This window comes from Cervus canadensis, chromosome 13, assembly GCF_019320065.1.
Source record: "Cervus canadensis isolate Bull #8, Minnesota chromosome 13, ASM1932006v1, whole genome shotgun sequence".
NCBI classification, from domain to species: Eukaryota; Metazoa; Chordata; class Mammalia; order Artiodactyla; family Cervidae; genus Cervus; species Cervus canadensis.
The window spans coordinates 18851166-18876697 of NC_057398.1; the positions used below are offsets into that span (position 1 = coordinate 18851166).

At 36.5% G+C, this 25532-nt stretch overlaps 1 protein-coding gene across 4 annotated transcripts in view; it reads right to left on the minus strand.

Annotated features, from left to right (window-relative positions):
• The window catches only part of CEP350 (centrosomal protein 350), a 155555-nt gene that overhangs the window by 89849 nt on the left and 40174 nt on the right, over positions 1–25532 (minus strand). For all 4 annotated transcript variants that reach the window (XM_043484574.1, XM_043484575.1, XM_043484573.1 and 1 more), the window contains 7 exons: positions 24796–24909; positions 20250–20396; positions 18372–19030; positions 17471–17592; positions 9712–10772; positions 8084–8234; positions 5524–5696 (listed from right to left, as the gene is read on the minus strand). In XM_043484574.1, coding sequence (XP_043340509.1) covers positions 5524–5696; positions 8084–8234; positions 9712–10772; positions 17471–17592; positions 18372–19030; positions 20250–20396; positions 24796–24909 — 2427 coding nt within the window. The remainder of the gene's footprint in view (positions 1–5523; positions 5697–8083; positions 8235–9711; positions 10773–17470; positions 17593–18371; positions 19031–20249; positions 20397–24795; positions 24910–25532) is intronic.

The following is a 25532-nucleotide window of genomic DNA, read 5'->3' on the forward strand; positions in this document are numbered from 1 at the left end:
TGGGTTTTCTTAAGGCATTATGAGAAGGAATCAGAGAAACTGAAAACCACAGAAAATTACCTGTATTTCACCTAATCAAGTATTAGATTATAATTTTTAAAACTTACACTGAATCATATTGTTTATACTCATAATTTAATATATCATGATATCTTAAGTTGTACAATATATTATAGTAAAACATAAATTTGATTTATGAGCTAGAAGTCAGAATCTAGGCTTTGCCAATAACTAGTTAGTAACCTTAGGTGAGACACTAACATAATAAAGCATAACAACTGCAAAATAAAAAAACTGAGCAAAATCATCATTTCCTGATATGTATTCTGCTGAATTTGTATGTAACATGCTGATTGAAGAACTGATTCTGTGGTCAAATAAATTTGAAAAATATCACACTATAGCCTCATCCTCATCCTAAATAATCCATATCAGCATATTAAAAGTACTGAAGTCCTGTTAGAAAGAAGCCTGTTTTACTCTAAAAGCACTTCCCAGGTTTGTGGAACCATGGGTGTTCTTTTGTTCTCAGAACACCTATGAAGCAGCCTATTGCACTGAATCAGTATTTCACAAGAAAAGACAGGCTTTGAGAAGTGTTGATAAAATGCTGTCTAATGTTCCATCTGTTTTAAAGAACCCTTCCAATGTGCAAGAGAGTTATACCTCTCCTAGCCAAAGACAATACAAAAAAAGAAAACTACAGGAAAGTATCACTGATGAACACAAGTGCAAAAATCCTCAACAAAATTTCAGCAAACAGAATTCAGCAATACATCAAAAAGCTCAAACACCATGATCAAGTTGGGTCTATTCCAGTGATGCAAGGATTCTTCAATATATGCAAATCAATCAAGGTGATACACCATATTAAATTGAAAGATAAAAACCATATGATAATCTCAATAGCCACAGAAAAAGACTTTGACAAAATTCAGCACCCATTTATAATTAAAACTCTTCAAAAAATGGGCACAGAAGGAATCTACCTCAACACAGTAAAGGCCATATATGATAAGCCTATAGGAAACATTATTCTCAATGGTAAAAAAATGAAATCATTCCCCCTAAGGTCAGGAACAAGACAAGGGTGTCCACTTTCACCATTATTGTTCAACATAGTTCTGAAAGTCCTAGCTACAGCAATCAGAGAAGAAAAATAAAAGGAATCCAGACTGGAAAAGAAATAAACCCTACATAGAAAACTCTAAAGATAGTATCAGAAAATTACCTCACTAGAGCTAATCAGTGAGGTTAAGAAAAGTTGAAGAATACAAAATCAATATACAGAAATCACTTGCATTTCTATATATGAACAATGAAAAATCAGAAAGAGCAATTAAGGAATCAATCCCATTCATCATTACAACAAAAAGTATTAAATATCTAGGAATAAACTTACCTAAGGGGACAAAAGAACTGTACACAGAAAACTGTAAGAAACGATGAAAGAAATCAAAGATGACATAAACAGATGGAGAGACATTCCATGTTCCTAGGCAGGAAAGTGAAAATGAGTATAACTACCAAACACAACCTACAGATTCAATGCAATCCATATCAAATTACCAGTGGCATTTTTCACAGAACTAGAACAAAAAATTTCACAGCTCATATGCAAACACAAAAGATCCCAAATAGCCAAAGCAGTCTTGAGTAAGAAGAATGGAGCTGGAGGAATCAACCTTCCTGACTTCAGATTATACTACAAAGTTACAGTCATCAAGACAGTATGGTACTGGCACAAAAACAGAAATACAGACTGATGGAACAAGACAGAAAGTCCAGAAATAAACCCATGCACCTATGGGTACCTTATCTTTGACAAAGGAGGCAAAACTATACAATGGGGAAAGACAGCCTCTTCAATAAATGGTGCTGGGAAAACTGGACAGCTACAAGTAAAAGAATGAAATTAGAACACTTCCTAACACCATACACAGAAATAAACTCAAAATGAATTAAATACCAAAATGTAAGGCCAGAAACTGTAAAATTCTTAGAGGAAAACACAGGCAGAACATTCAGTGACATAAATCAAAGCAAGATCCTGTATGACCCACCTCCTAGAGTAACAGAAATAAAAACCCAAATAAACAAGTGGGATCTGATTAAACTTAAAGCTATTGCACAGCAAAGGAAACTATAAGCAAGGTGAAAAGGCAACCCTCAGAATGGGAGAAAATAATAGCAAATGAAACAACTGACAAAGGATTAATTTCCCAAATATACAAGCAGCTCATACATCTCAATAGCAGAAAAACAAACAACCCAATCAAAAAGTAGGAAATAGACCTAAGCAGACATTTCTTCAAAGAAGACATACAGATGGCTAACAAACACATGAAAAGATGCTCAACATCACTCATTATTAGAGAAGTGCAAATCAAAACCACAATGAGATATCACCTCACACTGGTCAGAATGGCCCTCATCAAAAAGTCTACAAACAATAAATGCTGGAGAGGGTGTGGAGAAAAGGAAACACTCTTGCACTGTTGGTGGGAATATAAATTGATACAGTCAATATGGAAGACAATATGGAGATTCCTCATAAAACTAGGAATAAAACTACCATATGACCCAGCAATCCCACTCATAGGCATATACCCTGAGGAAATAAAAATGGAAAAAGACACATGTATCCCATTGTTCACTGCAGCATTATTTACAATAACTAGAACATGGAAGCAACCTAGATGTCCATCAACAGATGAATGGATAAAGAAGTTGTGGTACATACACACAATGGAATATTACTTGGCCATAAAAAAGGAACACATTTGAGTCAGTTCTGATGAGGTGGATGAACCTAGAACCTATTATACAGAGTGAAGTGAGTCAGAAAGAGAAAGATAAATATCTATTCTAACACACATATACAGAATCTAGAAAAATGTTACTGGAAGAATTTATTTACAGGGCAGCAATGGAGAAACAGACATAGAAAATAGACTTACGGACATGGGGAGGGGGGAGGAGAGAGTGAGATGTAAAGAAAGAGTAACATGGAAATTTACATTACCATATGTAAAACAGACAACAAGAATTTGCTGTATGGCTCAGGAAACTCAAACAAGGGCTCTGTATCAACCTAGAGGGGTGGGATGGGGAGGGAGATGGGAGGAAGGTTGAAAAGGAAGGAGATATATGTATACCTATGGCTGATTCATGTTGAGGTCTGACAGAAAACAATAACATTCTGTAAAGCAATTATCCTTCAATTAAAAAATAAATTAAAAAGGAAAAAAAAAATTCTCTCCGAGCAGTCTCACATTGGAAGTATAAAGTGACACTAGCTTTCTAAAGAGCTATTTGGCAAAATGCATCCAAATTTTAGGCATGTTATACTCATTGTCCATTATTTTCCTTCTAGGATTTTCTCTTAAAAGAACCAAATCAATGCATAAAGATGCATTTGTAAGACTATTCAATGCCTTACAGTGTTTATTATAGAAAATGCAGCAGTGTTTATTACAGAAAAGAAAGAATCTAAATGTCCAGCAATGGGGAACTGGATAAACAAATTACAATACATTCAAATAACAGAACACTAGGTAGCCATTGGGCTTCCCAGGTGGCACAGTGGTAAACAATCTGTCTGAAATGCAGAAGGGGATGTGAGTTCACTCTCTGTGTTCGGAAGATCCCCTAGAGAAAGAAATGGCAACACACTCCAGTATTCTTGCCTGGGAAATCCCATGGACAGAGAAGCCGGGTGGGCTATAGTCCATGGGGTTACAAAAAGATTCAGACATGACTTAGCGACTAAACAACAAACAAGTAACCCCTTACAAAGGGTTAACCATATTTACTAACAGAGAAAGGCTTCTGTAACCCATTGACAGGAAAAAAAAAAAATCACATAAAATGTGATCTCATACATGTAACATTTTCTATTTACATATGCCTACTAACTGTCTAGAAGTATTCTTACTAAAAATGTTAACATTTCACATGCATTGGGATATCTATTCTTAAAAAAACAAAAACTACAAAACAAGCGTTAGTATATGTGTGGAGAAACTGGAACCCTTGTACACTACTGGTGAGAATGTAAAATGTTAAAGGTATAAATATAGAAATGACTTTTTATCCAGCAAGTATATACAATTGGGTATATACACAAAAGAACTGGAAGTAGGGACTCAAGCAGTATTTGTACACCAATGTTCATGTCCATACTACTCACAATAGTTAAAAGGATGAAACAACCAAGATCCCCATCAACTGATGAAAGATTACACGAAATGTGGTGTATCCATATAACGGGATATTATTCAGCCTTAAAAAGGGAGGACATTCTGATACATGTAACAACGTGGATGAAATCTGAAGATGCTATGCTAAATGAAATAAGCCAGATATAAAAAGAATATTGGATGATGTCACTTATATGAAGTACCTACAGTAGTCAAATTCAGCAACAGAAAGTAGAACAGTGGTTAGCAGCAGCTCGGGGAACGGAGGGAAGGGAAATTAGTCTTTAATGGGTTCCAAGTTTCAGCATGGCAGGATGAAAAAGTTCTGGAGTTGGGTAATAATGATGGTTGTGGAACACTATGAACATGCTTATTAACAGTACTGAATTCAACACTTGAAAATGGTTAAAATGATAAGGTTTACATTATATATATTTTACCACAATAAAATAAAATCTAAAAAGACATTAACATTGGTTATCTCTAGGTGGAGGAAATACAGATGATTTTTCATTTTTAAATAGTTTTCTATATTTATACATTTGTCCTCCCCAGTCTTTTTTTTTTTTAACTCAACAAGCAATTTTTTACTATTAGAAAAAATAATTGTGGAAGCAAAATCATTCCCTAGAGACCATTCTGTGACTCTAAGAGGCCTTTGCCTAATGACTGTTATCTTCTCATCACTAGGCCTACTGAGCAAATTATAGCCAGGAGTAGAACTGAGGGGACTGAAAGGTGTTCTCAATTAGTCAAGAATGCCAAAGGGCCAGCTACTGTGGCAAGTACTGAGATGTACACGTTATATATGTAGGCTTCAAAATTACCATGGAAAGCATTTATTATCATCTTCACTTTGTAGATACGGAAATTTGACCATTACAGTTAACGACACTCAGAAATATACAGGATACAAAGTTTTTAAAAAGCAGCTGCAAAATAATATTATTTCATTTCTGCTTTTTAAATTAAAATGCATGTGGGAATGTGCCTGGTTTTATGTACATATTGGAAAAATAGGCACCAAAAACATCAATAGTAGTTATCTCTGAGGAGAAGAATCAATAGAGGTTTATAACTGTTGTAAAATTGTTTTTCTACAACTTTTAATTTTTTATCATTGTTAATGTATTCCTTTCATAGTAATCAAAAGATTTATAATGTTATATATCAAAAGGTATTATTGTAATGATAAATAAGTATGAAAGTCAATTATACTATTATCATAAAGAAGTTATCTAACTTATGAAATCAAATCATTAACTTCGGTCGCAAAGCCACTGGTAAAGAGAAAAAGATCATCACATAGAATTTCACTTACATTCCATCTTTTCTTTTTTTCCTTTCTTCCCTTTAGAAGAAGAAGATGAACGAGACGATGCCGCAGACTGGGCCCCTGATGAGTGCTGGGAGGTAACATCCACAGAGGAGAGCTCATAGGCAGACTTTCTGCTAGAATGATCCTCCTGAATGCCCAAACTGTGACTACCAATACTGTCAAAGAATAAGTAATAGTGGTTAAAGAAAGAAATAAAAAGTTTCAACTCACAGCTAAAACTATAGATATTTTAAAATCTATTTAGTCACAAACAGAATATAACTATAATCAAAGATGCTTTCCACTTGCTTTGTTTTGTCCGTACCAGAAGCCTGCATTATTCCCTATGGCTCAATTTATTACTGAGAAAAGTCTTAGGCAGTTTTTTACTGAAGTGAAACCATTAAAAATGGGTAATTCAGACACATAAGAGAAAAAAATATAATGCTGGATACTGAAAAATGTGACCTCAATTTCTACTCAAATTTATAATTATTTTCCTTCTAATAATCTTATAGGGAATAATAATTTAATATGTTCTAATCAACTCAGAAATAAAATATAATAAATCATATTGATTGGTGATATTAAATGTTACCACAATTAAATCCTTACACATCTTGATTAAAAAATAAACCTTTACTTTGAAGTTCAAAATTGAAAACTACACTTCCGCTATAATCTTAATAATACTTATTTTCATTAATCTAGCTATATATAATTTTTTTGATTAATTTTTTACAGGATAATTACTTTACAATAATGTGATGGCTTTTGCCATATATCAACATGAACAGGCATTAGAGATACATGTGTTCCCTCCCTCTTGAATCCCTCCTTCCACTTTCCTCCCCATCCCACCCCTCTAGGTTGTCACAGAGCACTGGCTTTGGGTTCTCTGCATTATACATTGAACTCCCACTGGCTATTTATTTTACATATGGTATGTATATGTCTCAATGCTATTCTCTCAAATCATCCCACTTTCCCCTTCTCCCACTTTGTCCAAAAGTCTGTTCTTAATGTCTGTGTGTCCTTTCCTGCCCTGCATGTAGCATCATTATTACTACCTTTCTAGATTTCATATATATGCGGATATAATTAATTTTTTAAAGATCATCCAATAATTTTATGTGCATTATAATTTGTAATGTGTGAAGAAAATTATACTGCATGTGAGTGATTACAAATTATTTTATATGGTAACAAAATTTAGGGAGGAAATTCTCGGGCGAAATCTGATTCACTTACTACATGACACTGTACAGGTAACAACCTTAGGACTTCAGTTTCCTCTCAAGTATGAATAATAACAAAAATATTTATCATATCAGGCTGTTAGGAGAATGAGTGAATACAGGTAAAGCCCTATCAGTCCTCTTAGCACCTTACACATTAAAGTGAAAGTGTTAGTTGTTCAGTTGTGTCCAACTCTTTATGATCCCATGGACTGTAGCCTGCCAGGCTCCTCTAACCATGGGATTCTCCCATGGTTAGGCAAAAATACTGGAGTGGGTTGCCATTGCCTTCTCCAGGGTATCTTCCCCATCCAGGGGTCAAACCCAGGTCTCCCGCATTGCAGGCAGATTCTTTACTGACTGAGCCACCAGGGAACTCCCTTGTACATTAACTGCTCAATAAATATTAACATTATAATATTGCTACTATTCAAAGATTTGCAAAATTTTTGATGTTATCCCAATTATAAAAAAATTTACTGATTACTTAGGATCATGTGGTGTTGGAGAAGACCCTCGAGAGTCCCTTGGACTACAAGGAAATCCAACCAGTCCATCCTAAAGGAAATCAGTCCTGAATATTCATTGGAAAGACAGGAGTTGAAGTTGAAACTCCAATCCTTTGGTCACGTAATGTGAAGAACTGACTCATTTGAAAAGATCCTGATGCTGGGAAAGATTGAAGGCGGGAGGAAAAGGAGATGACAGAGGATGAGGTGGTTGGATGGCATCACCGACTCAAAGGACATGAATGTGAGTAAACTCTGGGAGTTGGTGATGGACAGGGAGGCCTGGCATGCTGCAGTTCATGGGGTTGCAAAAAGTCAGACATGATTGAGCAACTGAACTGAACTGAATGGGATCATGGAGTCAAGTGTCTAGCTAGTCATCTTCAATTCTATTACAGAAAACCATTTCTTAATCATCTCATATTAACACACCATTGGATAATTTTCCCAATACTAACCTCAACCAGGGATTCATAGATTGATTTAACAATCTATGTTTTGTTTATTATGTGCCAGACTCTATTCCAAGTACTTTGTATTTCACTGAACATTCATAACACTTTAACAGAGAAGAAAAGTGAGGCACAGGGAAATTAAACAACATGCCCAAAGACAAACAACTAAACATTACTAGAGTCAGTATTTAAACCCATATGGTCTGGATCCAGAGCCCATGCTCTTAATAACTACTATGCTATGCAGCTTCTACATGTATCTTCAAATAAGCAAAATCTGACTAATAGCCAGACTTCAGTTCTCATTTGTACATTTGTCTCACTCTTCAGATTTTATTCCATACTGTTAACATAGTCTTACTTGGGTTCAAGAGCTGACTTGTTCTCTGTCAAAGTCCCACTCCCTGCAGAGGAAACAAAATCATCTTCATAGGAAACGCTGCTTAGAGGGGTTGTGATGGCATTCAAAGGCCGTGATGCTGATGTTCCTCTTTCCAACCTGTCTTCAAATTCTGTCAAAAGTAGTAATTGAAATGTGTTTTAAAATAAACATTTAAAAAACTACAAGCACAGCATTCCACAACCTGGGGATTAACAACATGGATTTAGGGATATTTTAGTTTGCTTTTATTAGTTCTTCTTTTCAAGTTATCTTTATATCTGATAATACATCTTTAACTTTTTATTAAGGAAATTTTCAAACATATATATGACAGTAAAGAGAGTCATATAATGAAACTAATACATCCATTATCCAGCTTTAACAAATACCAACACAAACTTCGTATCCCTCCATCTGTAATTTTCCTCAAATATTACTTTGAAACAAATCCCAGATAACATATCAACTCTAAAACATTTCAGTATAACTATAATATCTTAATGGAAATCTAATAGAAGGATTTAAAAACAAATCCAACCTTCTTGCGAAAAGAAATTGAGGGGGTTGATTTACAAGCTCTTTGCTTTAATCAGAAGAATTTTAATATTCAAAGGACTTGAAAATGACCACTTATAGAAATAAGTGCTAAACAAAAGAGATAAATAGGCACATATAGGTCTGCACAAGATCAAATGAAGTAGCTAACTATGAATTCTAGGAAAAAGTAATGGGAAACCCAATTAAGCATAAGATGAACAGATTAAATCAATTCATCTGTCAGATAAATCGTTCACTATGTAGAATGGAAATGAAAAAAAACACAGTATCCATAGCCTACTTCGGGCTCAGCCTCACTCACTCTCCAACCTGGGAATTTTAAGGTGATATTTGCATAAGATGGGTAGAATCCAGCTACAGGAGGAAGAACAAAGGCAGGAACTTGAAGGAGCTGAGTCTGCCACACAAAGGAAAAGTTGCATTGCAGGATCTCAGGGATCACATGGGCACCTTAAAAGTTATTATTTTAGGACCCAAATGTACAGCTACACTACTGTTCAAAGTCTGTTTTTAGCATTCATCTAGACAAATAGTAACAGATTTGCTTCCATGTTAGAAATATTACTACAGTTGGTCCTCTCATTTCTTGACCATTATATTCCCAAAGATCTGTTTGTTATGCTGCTGCTAAGTCGCTTCAGTCGTGTCCGACTCTGTGTGACGAGGCACACACAAATCACCGTTTTAAGAAATACACATATTTTCTATCTAAATATATAACTCTGGCCATAGTAACCCGAGTATATACTTGATACATATCTATCTTGAACATCACCTATGAATTTCTCTAAATCAGACCAAAATTTCCATAACCATCAATCAACTACTGTTTTAATCACGAGAGCTAAAAAATAAATTTTTAAAGATTAAATTACAATACTCTAGTTGAAGCTTGCAGACAACTGAGATTACTTTAGATAATAATATATCTCTATTATCCTTATAAGGAATGATGAATATCTGTAGTTAAGTATTATCTTGTACAGGATTACAAAATAATTTATCCTAAGATAACATACAAATATTACAAGGGTTACTATTTTTCTTACCTTTTCCATATAACTTATATGATTTTGTAAAAATATTAATGACACTATGTGGACTTCCCTTTGCCAATTCTTCCCATGGTCCTTTGCTCTGTGTACCACCTATAGGCCCACAGAGTGGTAAGAATTTTTCAGCTTCCTTCTGAAACTCTTTGATGGGTTCATAAGCATTTCTTTCTCCAGCACAAAATTCCTTTTCTTTCAAGATCTCTGTTAACTTCAAAGGGGACTGTTCATCTCGACGTCCTTCTTCTTCGGAGAGACTCCCCTCACTAAGAAGAGGCCCTTCACTGACGGAATCTATGCTGGAACCAAGAGATATCTTAGCTTTGTCTTGAGAACAAACTTGCATATCAGAGCCAGAAGAGTCGGTCTGCTTCTTACACAACTGTGCCAGCAGCCCTTCTGGTTTGGGTCCAGGAGATCTCATTCTGAGGTTTGATATGGCACTATGAGGTCTTATCATCTCAGGAAGCTTTTTAAATTCACTGAGGTTGCCTACACCAGGAAGATCATCATCAAAAGTTGCATGAGATACACAGGTTCCCAGCATCTTTTGAATTCGAGCAGAGAAAACATCTTCTGCATCCTCTTTCACAGGTGGACTTATAGCCTTGGTCCAATGTCCATCTTCTTGTGGTGTTCGCTGCACATCATACTCAGTGTTCCATACTGACCCATAGTTAATGTTAGCCCCAGCTAATTTTCTGGCTTCACTTTCAATCCTGCTGGACAAAGAAGCAGCTGTTGCCTTCAAGGCTTCAATACGATCCAGTTTACTCTTATATTGGCTAGCACTAGATTTTAACAAGGCATCTGGATGAGCAGTTGGTGAGGTCAGATATGGTTGAGGTGTAAAAGTTAATGGCCCCGAAGCCAAACTGTGATTCTTCCTCGTTGGAAAAATGGATTCCAAATCCTTATGCAAAATTCCTACATGCTCTAGATTCAAGAGATGGGAAAGTAAATTTCCAGCTGTCCCAACAAGAGGCTGTGGTTGAGGATGTTGGACTCGTGGACTTAGTCTGTCAGGCTGCATCCATGAAGGATCCATCAAGTCCTTTCTGGAAATGAAAGTTACAATACGTTAGTTAACACAGGACCTCATAACTAAGCCATCCTTTTCTTTCTTAAAGTTTTGCGTTTGCTGATTATAAGAGCAATGCATAGCCACTGCAAAAAAAAAAAAAAAGATGAGGACAACAACAACAACAAAGGATGAAAAGGATAAAGATCACTCATAGCTAACCAATGAGAAAAAGGCTATCACTATTTCATTCAGAATTATCTTTCCAAACCTTTTTCTACATGTATATTGTGTTTGGTGGTGTTACTTTCACAAAAATGAGATTTTATCATACATATTGTTCTGTAAACAGCTTTCTTCACCAGGACATTTTTTAAAAAACTAAGTCATGTTTTTAAAACTATTAATTAAAGAGAAGGCCTCATAACCCTTAAAACTCTATGGACAAAATTTTTTACGACATTGGCTCTACCTTTCCCTTTAAAAATAATGTTACATAATAGAGAAATGCTTAAGATTATAGGCATAATGTTACTCTAATCAACATATATTTAATAAGCATCAGTTAGGTTTTAACATTGTGCATTCTAAAGAAATGAGATGAATACAATCTAGTTCTCAGAAAAACTGATAGTCCATCCACAGAGGCTAGAAACAGAACAAAGATGCCCTGCTGCTACTGTTAAGTCACTTCAGTCGTGTCCGACTCTGTGTGACCCCATAGACGGCAGCCCACCAGGCTCCCCCATCCCTGGGATTCTCCAGGCAAGAATACTGGAGTGGGTTGCCATTTCCTTCTCCAATGCATGAAAGTGAAAAGTGAAAGTGAAGTTGCTCAGTCGTGTCCGACTCTTCGCAACCCCATGGACCACAGCCTATGAGGCTCCTCTGTCCGTGGGATTTTCCAGGCAAGAGTACCGGAATGGGGTGCCATTGCCATCTCCAAAGATGTCCTAGATGACATTATATAATTCACTTATGTTTCCAGACTATGGATATCTCGCTGTATATTAAGGAATACCATATACAAAGGTTAAAGGCTGGTGTTAACTGTTAAGATGATCTTCAGGGGGGAAAAAAAAAAATGAGGTTTTGTCCTTGGCCTTGTCCATTATTTTTGGATGATGACATGATGGTGTGCTTATCAAATTTGTAGATGACAGAAAGCTAGGAGGCATGGTTAACCCAACAAATAATCAAATTATGACTCAAAGTTATTTAGATAGGCTGCAACCTCAGACCAAATATGGATAAATAAGAAGTTGTACCAATTAAGTTTAAAAAAAAAAAAAAAAACCATCTGGAAGAGAGGAAACAGGGTAGTAAAGGAAATGAAAAGCATGTCATGCACAGTTTGGTCGAAGGTTATGCTGTTGCAGTCTTTCATATTAGAGGACTGCTATGAAAGTGGAGTAAAGAAAGACTAGTGAATGGGCAACAGACTGCTGCGACGGACCGCGCAGAAGTGCGCCGGCTGCGACGGACCGCGCAGAAGTGCGGCCATGAGGAGCTACCCCTCACCCAAGGTCAGGGGTAGCGACCGAGAGCGCCAGGCTGCGACAGCACAGTAGCGGCGGCTGAGAGGAGCTACCCCACCTCCGAGGGCAGGGGCGGCGGCCGAGAGGAGCAACCCCACCTCCAAGGAGATGCTGCTGCGGGGTGCAGGAGGGCTGAGAGGAGCTACTCCACGTTCAAGGTCAGGAGGGGCGGCAGTGAGAAGATACCCCTCCTCCAAGGTAAGAAGCAGCGGCTGAGCTTTTCTGGAGCAGCGGTGAAGGGATACCCCAAGTCTGAGGTAAGAGAAACCCAAGTAAGACGGTAGGTGTTGTGAGAGGGCATCAGAGGGCAGACACACTAAAACCAAAATCTCAGAAAACTAGCCAATCTGATCACAGGAGCACAGTTGTGTCTAACTCAATGAAACTAAGCCATGCCGTGTGGGGCCACCCAAGACGGTAGGGTCATGGTGGAGAGGTCTGACAGAATGTGGTCCACTGGAGAAGGGAATGGCAAACCACTTCAGTATTCTTGCCTTGAGACCCCATGAACAGTATGAGAAGGCAAAAATGATAGGATAATGAAAGAGGAACTCCCCAGGTCGGTAGCTGCCCAGTATGCTACTGGAGATCAGTGGAGAAATAACTCCAGAAAGAATGAAGGGATGGAGCCAAAGCAAAAACAATACCCTGTTATGGATGTGACTGGTGATAGAAACAAGGTTTGATGCTGTAAAGAGCAATATTGCATAGGAATCTGGAATGTTAGGTCCATGAATCAAGGCAAATCGGAAGTGGTCAAACAGGAGATGGCAAGAGTGAATGTCGACATTCTAGGAATCAGCGAACTAAAATGGACTGGAATGGGTGAATTTAACTCAGATGACCATTCTATCTACTACTGTGGGCAGGAATCCCTTAGAAGAAATGGAGTAGCCATCATGGTCAACAAAAGAGTCCAAAATGCAGTACTTGGATGCAATCTCAAAAACGACAGAATGATCTCCGTTCGTTTCCAAGGCAAACCATTCAATAACACGGTAATCCAAGCCTATGCCTCAACCAGTAATGCTGAAGAAGCTGAAGTTGAACGGTTCTATGAAGACCTACAAGACCTTTTAGAACTAACACCCCGAAAAGATGTCCCTTTCATTATAGGGGACTGGAATGCAAAAGTAAGAAGTCAAGAAACACCTGGAGTAACAGGCAAATTTGGCCTTGGAGTACGGAATGAAGCAGGGCAAAGGCTAATAGAGTTTTGCCAAGAGAACACACTGGTCAGAGCAAACACCCTCTTCCAACAACATAAGAGAAGACTCTACACATGGACATCACCAGATGGTCAGCACTGAAATCAGATTGACTATATTCTTTGCAGCCAAAGGTGGAGAAGCTCTATACAGTCAGCAAAAACAAGACCAGGAGCTAACTGTGGCTCAGATCATGAACTCCTTAATGCTAAATTTAGACTTAAACTGCAGAAAGTAGGGAAAATCACTAGACCATTCAGGTATGACCTAAATCAAATCCCTTATGATTATACAGTGGAAGTGAGAAATAGATTTAAGGGACGAGATCTGATAGACAGAGAGCCTGATGAACTATGGACGGAGGTTTGTGACATTGTATAGGAGACAGGGATCAAGATCATCCCCATGGAAAAGAAATGCAAAAAGGTAAAATGGTTGTCTAAGGAGGCCTTAGAAATAGCTGTGAAAAGAAGAGAAGCGAAAAGCAAAGGAGAAAAGGAAAGATATTCCCATTTGAATGCAGAGTTCCAAAGAATAGCCAGGAGAGATAAGAAAGCCTTCCTCAGCGAACAATGCAAAGAAATAGAGGAAAACAACAGAATGGGAAAGACTAGAGATCTCTTCAAGAAAATTAGAGATACCAAGGGAACATTTCAGGCAAAGATGGGTTCGATAAAGGACAGAAATGGTATGGACCTAGCAGAAGATATTAAGAAGAGGTGGCAAGAATACACAGAAGAACTGTACAAAAAAGATCTTCACAACCCAGATCATCACAATGGTGTGATCACTCACCTAGAGCCAGACATCCTGGAATGTGAAGTCAAGTGGGCTTTAGAAAGCATCACTACGAACAAAGCTAGTGGATGTGATGGAATTCCAGTTGAGCTATTTCAAATCCTTGAAAGATGATGCTATGAAAGTGCTGCACTCAATATGCCAGCAAATTTGGAAAACTCAGCAGTGGCCATAGGACTGGAAAAGGTCCATTTTCATTCCAATCCCTAAGAGAGGCAATGCCAAAGAATGCTCAAACTACCGCACAATTACACTCATCTCACAGCTAGTAAAGTAATGCTCAAAATTCTCCAAGCCAGGCTTCAGCAATACATGAACTGAGAACTTCCAGATGTTCAAGCTGGTTTTAGAAAAGGCAGAGGAACCAGAGATCAAATTGCCAATATCCGCTGGATCATCAAAAAAGCAAGAGAGTTCCAGAAAAACATCTATTTCTGCTTTATTGACTACGCCAAAGCCTTCAATTGTGTGAATCACAATAAACTGTGGAAAATTCTGAAGGAGATGGGAATACCAGACCACCTGACCTGCCTCTTGAGAAACCTATATGAAGGTCAGGAAGCAACAGTTAGAACTGGACATGGAACAACAGACTGGTTCCAAATAGGAAAAGGAGTACATCAAGGCTGCATATTGTCACCCTGCTTCTTTAACTTATATGTAGAGTACATCATGAGAAACGCTGGGCTGGAAGAAGCATAAGCTAGAATCAAGATTGCCGGGAAAAATATCAATAACCTCAGAAATGCAGATGACACCACCCTTATGGCAGAGAGTGAAGAGGAACTAAAAAGCCTCTTGATGAAAGTGAAAGAGGAAAGTGAAAAAGTTAGCTTAAAGCTTAACATTCAGAAAACTAAGATCATGGCATCTGGTCCCATCACCTCATGGGAAACAGATGGGGAGACAGTGGAAACAGTGTCAGACTTCATTTTTTTGGGCTCCAAAATCATTGCAGATGGTGACTGCAGCCATGAAATTAAAAGACGCTTACTCCTTAGAAAGAAAGTTATGACCAACCTAGAAACCTAGATAGCATATTAAAAAGCAGAGACATTACTTTGCCAACAAAGGTCCGTCTGGTCAAAGCTATGGTTTTTCCAGTGGTAATGTATGGATGTGAGAGTTGGACTGTGAAGAAAGCTGAATGCTGAAAAATTGATGCTTTTGAACTATGGTGTTGGAGAAGACTCTTGAGAGTCCCTTGGACTGCAAGGAGATCCAATCAGTCCATCCTAAAGGAGATCAGTCCTGGGTGTTCATTGGAAGGACTGATGTTGAAGCTGAAACTCCAATACTTTGGCCACCATGCGAAGAGCTGACTCATTGGAAAAGACCCTGATGCTGGGAGGGATTGGGGGCAGGAGGAGAAGGGGGCGACAGAGGATGAGATGGCTGGATGGCATCACTGACTCGATGGGCGTGAGTTTGAGTAAACTCCGGGAGTTGGTGATGGACAGGGAGGCCTGGCATGCTGCAATTCATGGGGTCACAAAGAGTCGGACACAACTGAGCGACTGAACTGAACTGAACTGAGTGAATGCATGCTATGCCACAGAATACAGACTATTTCAAATGCATGATGTGAAGTTATTAGTACCCAAACTAAACTAGTAATGGTAGTAATGGAAATACAAAGCAAGTTATAAATAAAAAGGTACTGCTGAGTAAAAATCTGAGATCTTTATATTCAAGTGTTCAGAATGCTAATTTTAATGGTAGAACAGCCATACACAAAAGTGGAAATAAACTTGATCCAATTAAGACCTAATCCTTCAGCTTCAGAAGATCTAAAAGGGATGACAGACTAATAAATAGCTAAACCCGATGACATTAAGTACTAATATGAAGATATATAAAGTTCAATGAAATTCCCTGGTGGCTCAGAAGGTAGAGTCTGCCTGCAATACAGAGACCTAGGTTCAATCCCTGGGTCAGGAAGATCCTCTGGAGAAGGACATGGTAATCCACTCCAGTATTCTTGCCTGGAAAATCTCATGGATAGAGGAGGCTGGCAAAGAGTTGGACATGACTGAGCGACTTCACTTATAATAAAAGTTCAATAGGGCATGCTTTCCTGGTGACTCAGCTGGTATACAATCTGCCTGCCATGTTGGAGACCTGGGTTAGATCCATGGGCTGGGAAGATCCCCTGAAAAAAGGAACAGCTACCCACTCCAGTATTCTGGCCTGGAGAATTCCATGGACTGTGTCCATAGGGTCACAAAGAGTTGGACACAACGTAGCAACTGAAGAACAACAACTGAGAGAACTCAAAGAATTTACAAGGATTAAATGCAAAGTACTTAGATCAGTGTCTAAAATGTAACAAACAATAAATGTTAGCTATTTTTATCAAAATTATTATTCTCTTGGGGGGGGGGTGATGGGGGCCAGCAAGGGGTGAGAGGGTCATATGTACATTAACCCCAAACTGGTGACTTGATTTTTATTTGTGCATTCCCAAAGAAGAATTTCAAAATCTTTCTCTTCCAAAAATGATTATTTCAAAGTATAATTTATAATCATGTAGTCTGAAAATCACCTTAACTTTCATGGACAAATAGGTTTGCTTGTTTACTTTACCGCAAACAATATAGCCCAAGGGGAAAAAAAAATCTTTTATTCTTTAATTCAAGGTAAAATAGCCCTCAGTCACCAATCTGAATTCAAATCAAATCCCCTCTTAGTCCCTGTTCAGTTGTTCATATGTGTATCCAAATACAGCTTTTGAGAGGTAAGATATGTTGATGTAGGCGTTATATGAAGAAATTTTGAATAATAATATGGAAACACCTTTTCAAAAATATTTAACACAAATATTTAAAAATACTAATTTCACTGTGATTCACTCATCCAACAAACTTTTATCATGTGTTGAGGTCAAAGAAAGCAAGGGTACTTCCAACTGAAGGTAATCCCTGACAGGAACTGATATTTACACCAAATATTGAAGAACTGGAAAGAATTGAACAACAAAATAGGGCATGCACCAAGTACAAATGTATAACCATGCTTAAGCGTCCATCAGAAGATAATATCCAACTTCCAGATAAACCTCTTGTTCCCAGAGAAGGTCAATGAACAAAATTCACTGGGCATAGACCACCATAGTAAATATCACGAAAGATATCACTATAGTAAATATCATGAAAGATATACTTAAGTATCTTTCATTCTCCCCTTTATACCTGGCAAGAGGCTGTGGAGGTTCTGACAGAGACATGTCACTACTGGAAGATGCGCTTGGGGGACGTTCTTGCATTTTGTTCTCTTTGTCAGATTCTCCAGATGGCTGATACCCTGGTCTGGTCTGTAAGAAAAGGATATTTTTATCGACTCCCATCATAAAGACACATTCAAGGAGCACATAAGATAAATATTAAGTCACTTCAACTTTACGAAGTTCATGAAATGCAGGCGCTGTTTTCCTCTCAAATAAAACCAATTTAATTTAGTTTGTCTTAAAACCAGCCAATACGGTTAACAGCAAAAATTACAACTGAAATCCAACAAGGGCACCTACAATTCACTGTGTACTTTGGAGGAAATAATACTCTTTCTAATTCTCTTTTTCACCTAATAAGTGGAAATACTAGCAGTACCTCCCCTTCTCAGAGTTGTGAGGATTTACTGAAACTTAAGCCTGTAAAGCTTTTAAAATGGTAAGTGGCACATGGCATAGACTCAAATGTTATTCTTACTATCCTTAAAAACAAAATCAATACTCATAAAATTAGCATACTATAATAGAATATTCTCTAATTTCAGCACAGATAACAAAACTAGGTTTTTCATTATTAACACAGTCTAACTTTGCTCAGTAATACAACAAAAACTAGGCAACTATATAACTAACCAGAAATGAGACAGATCAACAATCACTCTAGGAAACTGAGAACTTACTTTCAATTGTATTTTTCAAATTACTCTGCATATAGAATAAACTTCATGAAAGGCCATCATTATTATAAATACTGTCTAAACATATGTCTGAATATTAGGAATAGTGAGTAATTTTTAAATATTACAGCAAGAAAGTTTTTCTTAACCATGAATTACCTCCCTTTATAATTTTGTTAGTACCACTACCTGTGTTTCCTGCATGATATGCTGCTGAGTTGGCTCTTCAAGCAATGACTTTTCTAGAAGTAATTTGGAGTAAGTTTCTTGCAGTCGCCTAGTTGCTGATGGCTCAGAAGGATGCACATTTTTCACTTTAGTAAAGGCTTCTTTCTGTTTCCGGTAGAGCTCCTGTAATCGTTTATTCTTCTGCTCAGTGGCCTCCTTTTGGGCCTTCTTCTCCTCATTTTGTTTCCTCTTCCTTTCTTCCTGCTGTCTAACAATGTACTGACGTACCTCATCTGTATCATAGTGACGCTTTTTAGAAATAACAGGGGGATCTTCATTAGCTGTTATTTTGTCAGGTTTTCTTTTTATTGGGCTATGACTTCTAGGAGCTTGTATGGCTGCTGATGACTTCTGATTCTGTAACTCTCCTGTCTCTTGTCTTGCAGTCTGAGCTGCTGAATCCAACTGGAGGTCATCAAGAATTCCACGAATTTCAACAGGTAAAAAGTCCTTATTTAAGGCAGCATTTTCTTCCTGCTTATTATCTGGAAGAGATGGCGCTAATTTCTTTACATTATTTTCTGACCGAGCTCTACTTCTTGAACGTTCTGAGTTTCGTGGGCGATGTCTATGTGAAACATCCAATCTAGGATCCGACTCTGCTCTTCCAATATGGCCCCCTGCAAAGTATGAAAATTCTATATTCATTTCTAAGATTTACTGCATTAAGGAGAAAATTAGGAAATTTCACTTTAACTAAAATATCTTAAAAAGTCTTCTAGAGAACCTAAGAAAAAAGAGAACAATTCCGATACTCCATAGGAACTGTACTTCCTCAGCATTTTTTTAAAGTGCATCTTTTAATATTTCTGAAATAAGGACAATCTTGCTGTTGATGTGAATATTTAACTATTAATAGACAATTATCAATATCAACTATTAATAGAGAGATACTAATTCTCTCCCATATGCATATTTAATGTTACTATTTATCTTTCTCCCCAAACCCTGAATCAGTTGTTAAAAACTGATATTAGGCTGCCACAACTCTCCAATGAATAGCAGAAAAAAATTAAATATATAGAAAAACAATCATTTTATCAACTAAATGTTTGCTGATGTGGCTTAGTCTTAGACTGACAATTTATAAGTTTATTTATAAGTCAGATAAAAAGAGTAAATACAAAATATGTATTAACTTCTCTATATCAAATAGCACTTCTTACTGAATCCATTTCAGAAGCTCAAATTGAGGCAATTTTTTTCAATAGAAAAGGAAAGCTGGCTTGTAGGTATTTATATTTCATTTTCTAAAATTAGTGTTCATGAAAGAGTAGTTATTTCAAATGGCATTCATGACATTTTAAAAGGAGAATGGACTTGGGTGTCAAACTAAAGAGCTCTGGATCTAGATCAAATTGTGTCACCCACTGACTGTATATCCTTGAGAAAACTCACTTCTCTCTCAGGGCCTGTTTCCTAATCTATCAAACAAACAAACAAAAAAATCCAACCTTGTGAATGTCTACTTCTGCTTGTATCTATGGTGAGAAGACAGATTGGACTTAATCCTCTAAAGGTCCCTAATAGTCTAATAGGATTTGATTATATGATGCCTTGCTATTTATTCACAATGACAGCTAACTATAATTACTATAACACAAACAGAATTCTTAATAAGGATCAACATAACATCTATATATGGAAATTATCCATAGCCAAGCCCAATAGAACATTACTTCTTTTTTAAGCTACATTCACAATTAAAAAGCAAAATTTTAAAGAGTATTCTTAAAAGAGTATTTTCACCTCTCAAAGTACTTACACAAGCAACTTTTCATTGCTTTGCTAAACAATTTAAATGATTAAGTAGTTTAATTGACTACTTTAACTGCTCACCAGATTTAGTAGTTCTTTCTCTTCCACTTCTGTCACTTGATGCTGCTCTTCGCTCTTTTTGCTCTATTCTAGGTGCAGGACCAAGAATTTTCTTTACTAATTTTTGTCCATCTCGCCAAGAAGATGTACTAATCAGATGACTGCTACCTAAAAAAGAAGAGAGAAATATATATGTATATAATTTAAAACTTAAATTTTAGCTGTAAGAAGTACCTCTTACTTACCCATACAACTATTTGTAATTAATCTTTTGCTCATCTTATGCCAAAGTCAACATATTTACAATCTGATTTTATTTTTAAACTCAAGTCCCCCCAAATCAATTAATGTAGTCTGTTTAAATTTTTACTTACCCACACACCTCAAATACTAAGTGTAAAATGCTTTGAAAGTTAAGTACCAAATATTAATGAATTATGAAACTTTAAGAACCAGGGCACCGAATTCAACAATTTTGGCACAAAGTAAAAATATGTCTTAACTATAAGTGTTTGGTTTACCAAAATTAGCACAGTACCTGACACAGTAAAATGTATGTCTGCTGAATGAGCAATTAAGTGAAGCATAGAAAAAAACCTTAAAAAAACATGTAACAAAGAGTTAACAGTGATCACCTCTGAAGGGGATGGTTATTACGGAGAATTTAACATTATATTTTATAGACATATAACACATTACTACACATTACTTTTTAACGCATAAAACAATGACACTCAGAAAGCAAATATCATCAATGCTTTAAACTGCCATTATAGAAGTTCATAAAAATAAAAGTAGATTCCAATAAATATAGCTGTTTACCAAGAGAAAAAAATTTCATTTATTAGCTTCAGATGGTAAAAAAATTAAAATTAGACCATTATTTCAAAACAGACAGTGACTTAAAAAACAAAAAATACCATGAAAGACCATTTATAAAATAGAAACCATTTTAAAAAAACCTGAAATAAATATGCAAAAGTGTTGTAATACAAAGCAATATAAAAAATGTAATGGAAATGAAAATAATGAAGTAATACTTTAAACCTTAAATTAGAAAAAATACTTTTACATTCATTGCCAAAGCTAGTAAAATTATATTAAAAATCACTTTTACTATGTTTGTTGAAATATCAATGGATACAGTTTCATTTTTAAAAAACAGTACTACATGTCAAAGTGGTCATTTCCCTTGATCAAATAATCGAAGTAATAGAAATGTATCCAACAGAAAGAAAAAAATAAATGACAATGTTCACTGTATTATTTATATAATATCAGAAGTAACCTAAATATTGAATAGTAGATAAACTATGTTTCTATTAGGAGTACTGTGTGGCCATTTCCAATTACAATTTCTATAAAAAATAGCAGAAATGTTCTTATCTTAAGATGCTCAGAGAAAAAGATAAAATCTTATAATACAATGACTACAATAATCTACTACTGATTTTAAAATTACTGTAAGGAAATACACAAAACTACTAGTCCTTTGTTTAAGTGAGAGCAGTGGTTTTTATCTGTTTTTTTTTCTATTTTCCAAACTTTCTGTGATACTACTTTATTACATCTATAATTTTAAAAAAAGATTTAGAGTACCATTTAAAAGTTTAAATGATGGAGAAGGAAATGGCAACCCACTCCAGTATTCTTGCCTGGGAAATCCCATGGACAGAGGAGCCTGGAGGGCTACAGTCCATTGGGTCGCAGAGTCAGACACAACTTAGCAACTAAACAACAAACAACAACAACAACAACAGATGTCATATTACGCATCTAGAACTACAAAGTGGATTACTGAATATCAGAAATTGATGACTTGGATGCCACTGTACCTGCAGTAAGGAAATTAAAAATACTTTCATACTGAAAACAAATAAAAAAAAAAAAGTTTAAATGAAAGTAGTTTTAATGAAAACATCTACCATTAAAAAACATGAATTATAAATGTGTACTATTTACTTTAGAAATGCTTTTGCACCTTGCTATTAACCTCAAAAAGTTTATCTAAAATATTTAAAAGGTTTTATGTGTATTGTTCAATCTATTTATAAGATACTTCATGTGCTTAAGCAAAATGGGAGAACAGGTTTCTCTTCAATTTCAGCTTAATTTTCTGAATCAAGAACAGGCAATCATGAATATGCTGGGTAGTTATTTATAAATGTTGGCTCCCAAATATGCTGGGTGGTTATTTCTAAATTCTGGCTTTCTGGAATAGTCTCATGCAGTCATTGGTAGAAAAAGAGAACTTTTACTATAGATAAACTCTTAAAACAGCTTTAACTCAATTTAATGACTCTCTGTAGCAGTAACTGTCACAGTACACACATGGCAGAATTAGCCCACCACAAAACTGGATAAATACAATCCAAGATCAGTATTTACAAGTTACAGTGGTCCCAGTGCTTCCTTTCAAACTAAGCCCCTGAGAACAATATCACATGAAAAACACTCTGTTACATTTTTTTAATGTAAGAATTAGTTTAGTTTACACCCAGGTAATTCTTGTTCCTATAAAATTTTATTTTTTTATTGGTATATAGCCAGGGTCTTTCTTGTATGACATCTACAATTAACAATGGATGTCACAAAGTAAGTTATATGGCACTCTTTTGATTAGTCTATGATCAGAAAAACAAGATCATGGCATCCGGTCCCATTACTTCATGGCAAATAGATGGGGAAACAATGCAAAGAGTGGCAGGCTTTATTTTTGGGGGCTCCAAAATCACTGCAGATGGTGACTGCAGCCGTGAAATTAAAAGACACTTACTCCCTGGAAGGAAAGTTATGACCAACCTACACAGCATATTAAAAAGCAGAGACATTACTTTGCCAACAAAGGTCCGTCTAGTCAAGGCTATCGTTTTTCCAGAAGTCATGTATGGATTTGAGAGTTGGACCATAAAGAAAGCTGAGCGCCGAAGAATTGATGCTTTTGAACTGTGGTGTTGGAGAAGACTCTTGAGAGTGCCTTGGACTGCAAGGAGATCCAACCAGTCCATCCTAAAGGAAACCAGTTCTGAATATTCATTGGAAGGACTGATGTTGAAGCTGAAACTCCAATACTTTGGCCACCTGATGTGAAGAGGTGACTCATTTGAAAAGACCCTGATGCTGGGAAAGATTGAGGGTGGGAGGAGAAGGGGTCCACAGAGGATGAGATGGTTGGATGGCATCACCAAATCAATGGACATGAGTTTGAGTAAACTCCAGGAGTTGGTGATGGACAGGGAGGCCTGGCATGCTGCAGTCCATGGGGTCACAAAGAGTCAGACATGACTGAGCAACTGAACTGAACTGATTAGTCTATGATCAGAAAACAAGCACTTGGACAGAAACCAGTGCCCTATCACTCTATTTTCATGTTTTTATAGGACTTTGTATGTTCCCTATCCAATTATTGGGGGGCTTCCCTGTGGCCTCAGACAGTAAAGAATCTGCCCCTAATGTGGGAGACTCGGGTTCAATCCCTGGGTCAGGAAGACCCCCTCTGGAGTAGGGAATGGCAACCCACTCCAGTAATTCCTGCCTGAAGAATCCCATGGGCAGAGGAGCCTGGTGGGCTATAGTCCATGGGCTGGCAAAGAGTCGGACATGACGGAGCAACTAACACTTTCACTTTATTCAATATTCATTACACTTTATTATAACTACATATCTACTTTTTTCCTGACAAGATTCTAAGTTCCAGGAGGGAAGGGGCTATGTGCATCTTGCTTACCACTATACTGCCTAAACTTAGAACACCGCAGTGCCTTAAATAAAGCAAATACATTTGCATAATGAATGTTTGAGTCGTCTCCAAACTGAAAGGGACAAGTTTCCAACTTTCTCCACTCCCTTGACCCAAATTACTCAATGACTTAAATACGACACACTAAACAGCCATTTTCAATATAGCTAGAAATAATAATTAGTGGTAGAGAAATTACACCTAACAATTGAGTGTTTACAATGTGTCAGGTACTATATTGAGTATATATTCCCATTTACAAACAGGGAAACCAAAGGACACCAAAATTAACTCAATTACCAAAGGAACAAAGTTAGACATGACAGAACCAGTATAAAAATTCAGGCACTCTAGATTAAGCATGAAATGTTAATCACTATAAAGCTAGGGAATTCTTTTTTCCCCCATCTTGATTTATTCAGAGTCCAGTCCATTACTAGCACAGACTGCCAGATTTTTCTTGTGTAATATTTATTCACTCATGAGAATAAGTGAAGAAACTTAGCTATAGGCATAAGCCATCCCTCTGTATGTAAAAGTTCACTACATAAAAACCATTACCTTTAATCTGGTTAATTTCTATTCAAAAATAATGACAGAAAAAACTGCGGGAGGCACTATTCAGTATCATGGTGAACATATTTCATGAGTATATACATATATGAAGATTTATCAGACTATAAATTCTAAATATGTCAATTAACTTCAAGAAAACACACATAAAATAATACATAAAATATACTAAATTTTTGTGTGTCAAATAATAAGAACATTTATTTCTGAATTTCACTAATATATAATTTCAGGCCTGATATTGAGAAAACCAACCTGTTTTGCATTCTGAACTTGATAACTGTGCTACCTTTTGGACTTTTCGTACTGGCTTGACCACTTTCTTCTCTTTACTTTTTTCAGCTGGTTTTTCTTTCATAGAGCTATCATCTGAAAAACAGAAACATTTATAGCAAATATTATAATAAGTGCTATTGACCCACTCATCCTTCCCCCAGTATGAGAAATCTATGTAGAATACATGGTTCACGCAGGGAGAGAGAAACCTTTGCTATTTCTTTGATTCAAAAGCTGCAATGTCAAGTCCTCTTACAGAATGGTCTAGAGATTACGATAACTCTGTTAGGTTTCTTTTTTTTTTTTTTTCCAGGAAACCCTTGAGACACTCACCTGGTTTTCACAAATTGAAAGAAGCAACAACAATAATGCTTTCCAAGCTAGATCACAGCATTTAGAGAACCTCAGAAGTAAGCACTTTCACAGATTCCTATTTCATTTAAAAATTCCCACTTAACTGAAATATTCATGAACTTCTAGAATAAAACTTTATAAAATACTCAATATTCCTAAATTAGGCCCTTTTATGATTAGGCTAGTGAAATATGTCAAAGTATTTCACATATAAACTACTACTCACTAATTTTTAAATTCTAATCTGCAGAAATAAACTGACTATACACATAAATTTGAAAATTAATCTCAACCACAGATCTGGATAAATGTACTTTAAATATATATAGAGCTCTGCATCCTGAGCAAAGAAGTAAGCGTGA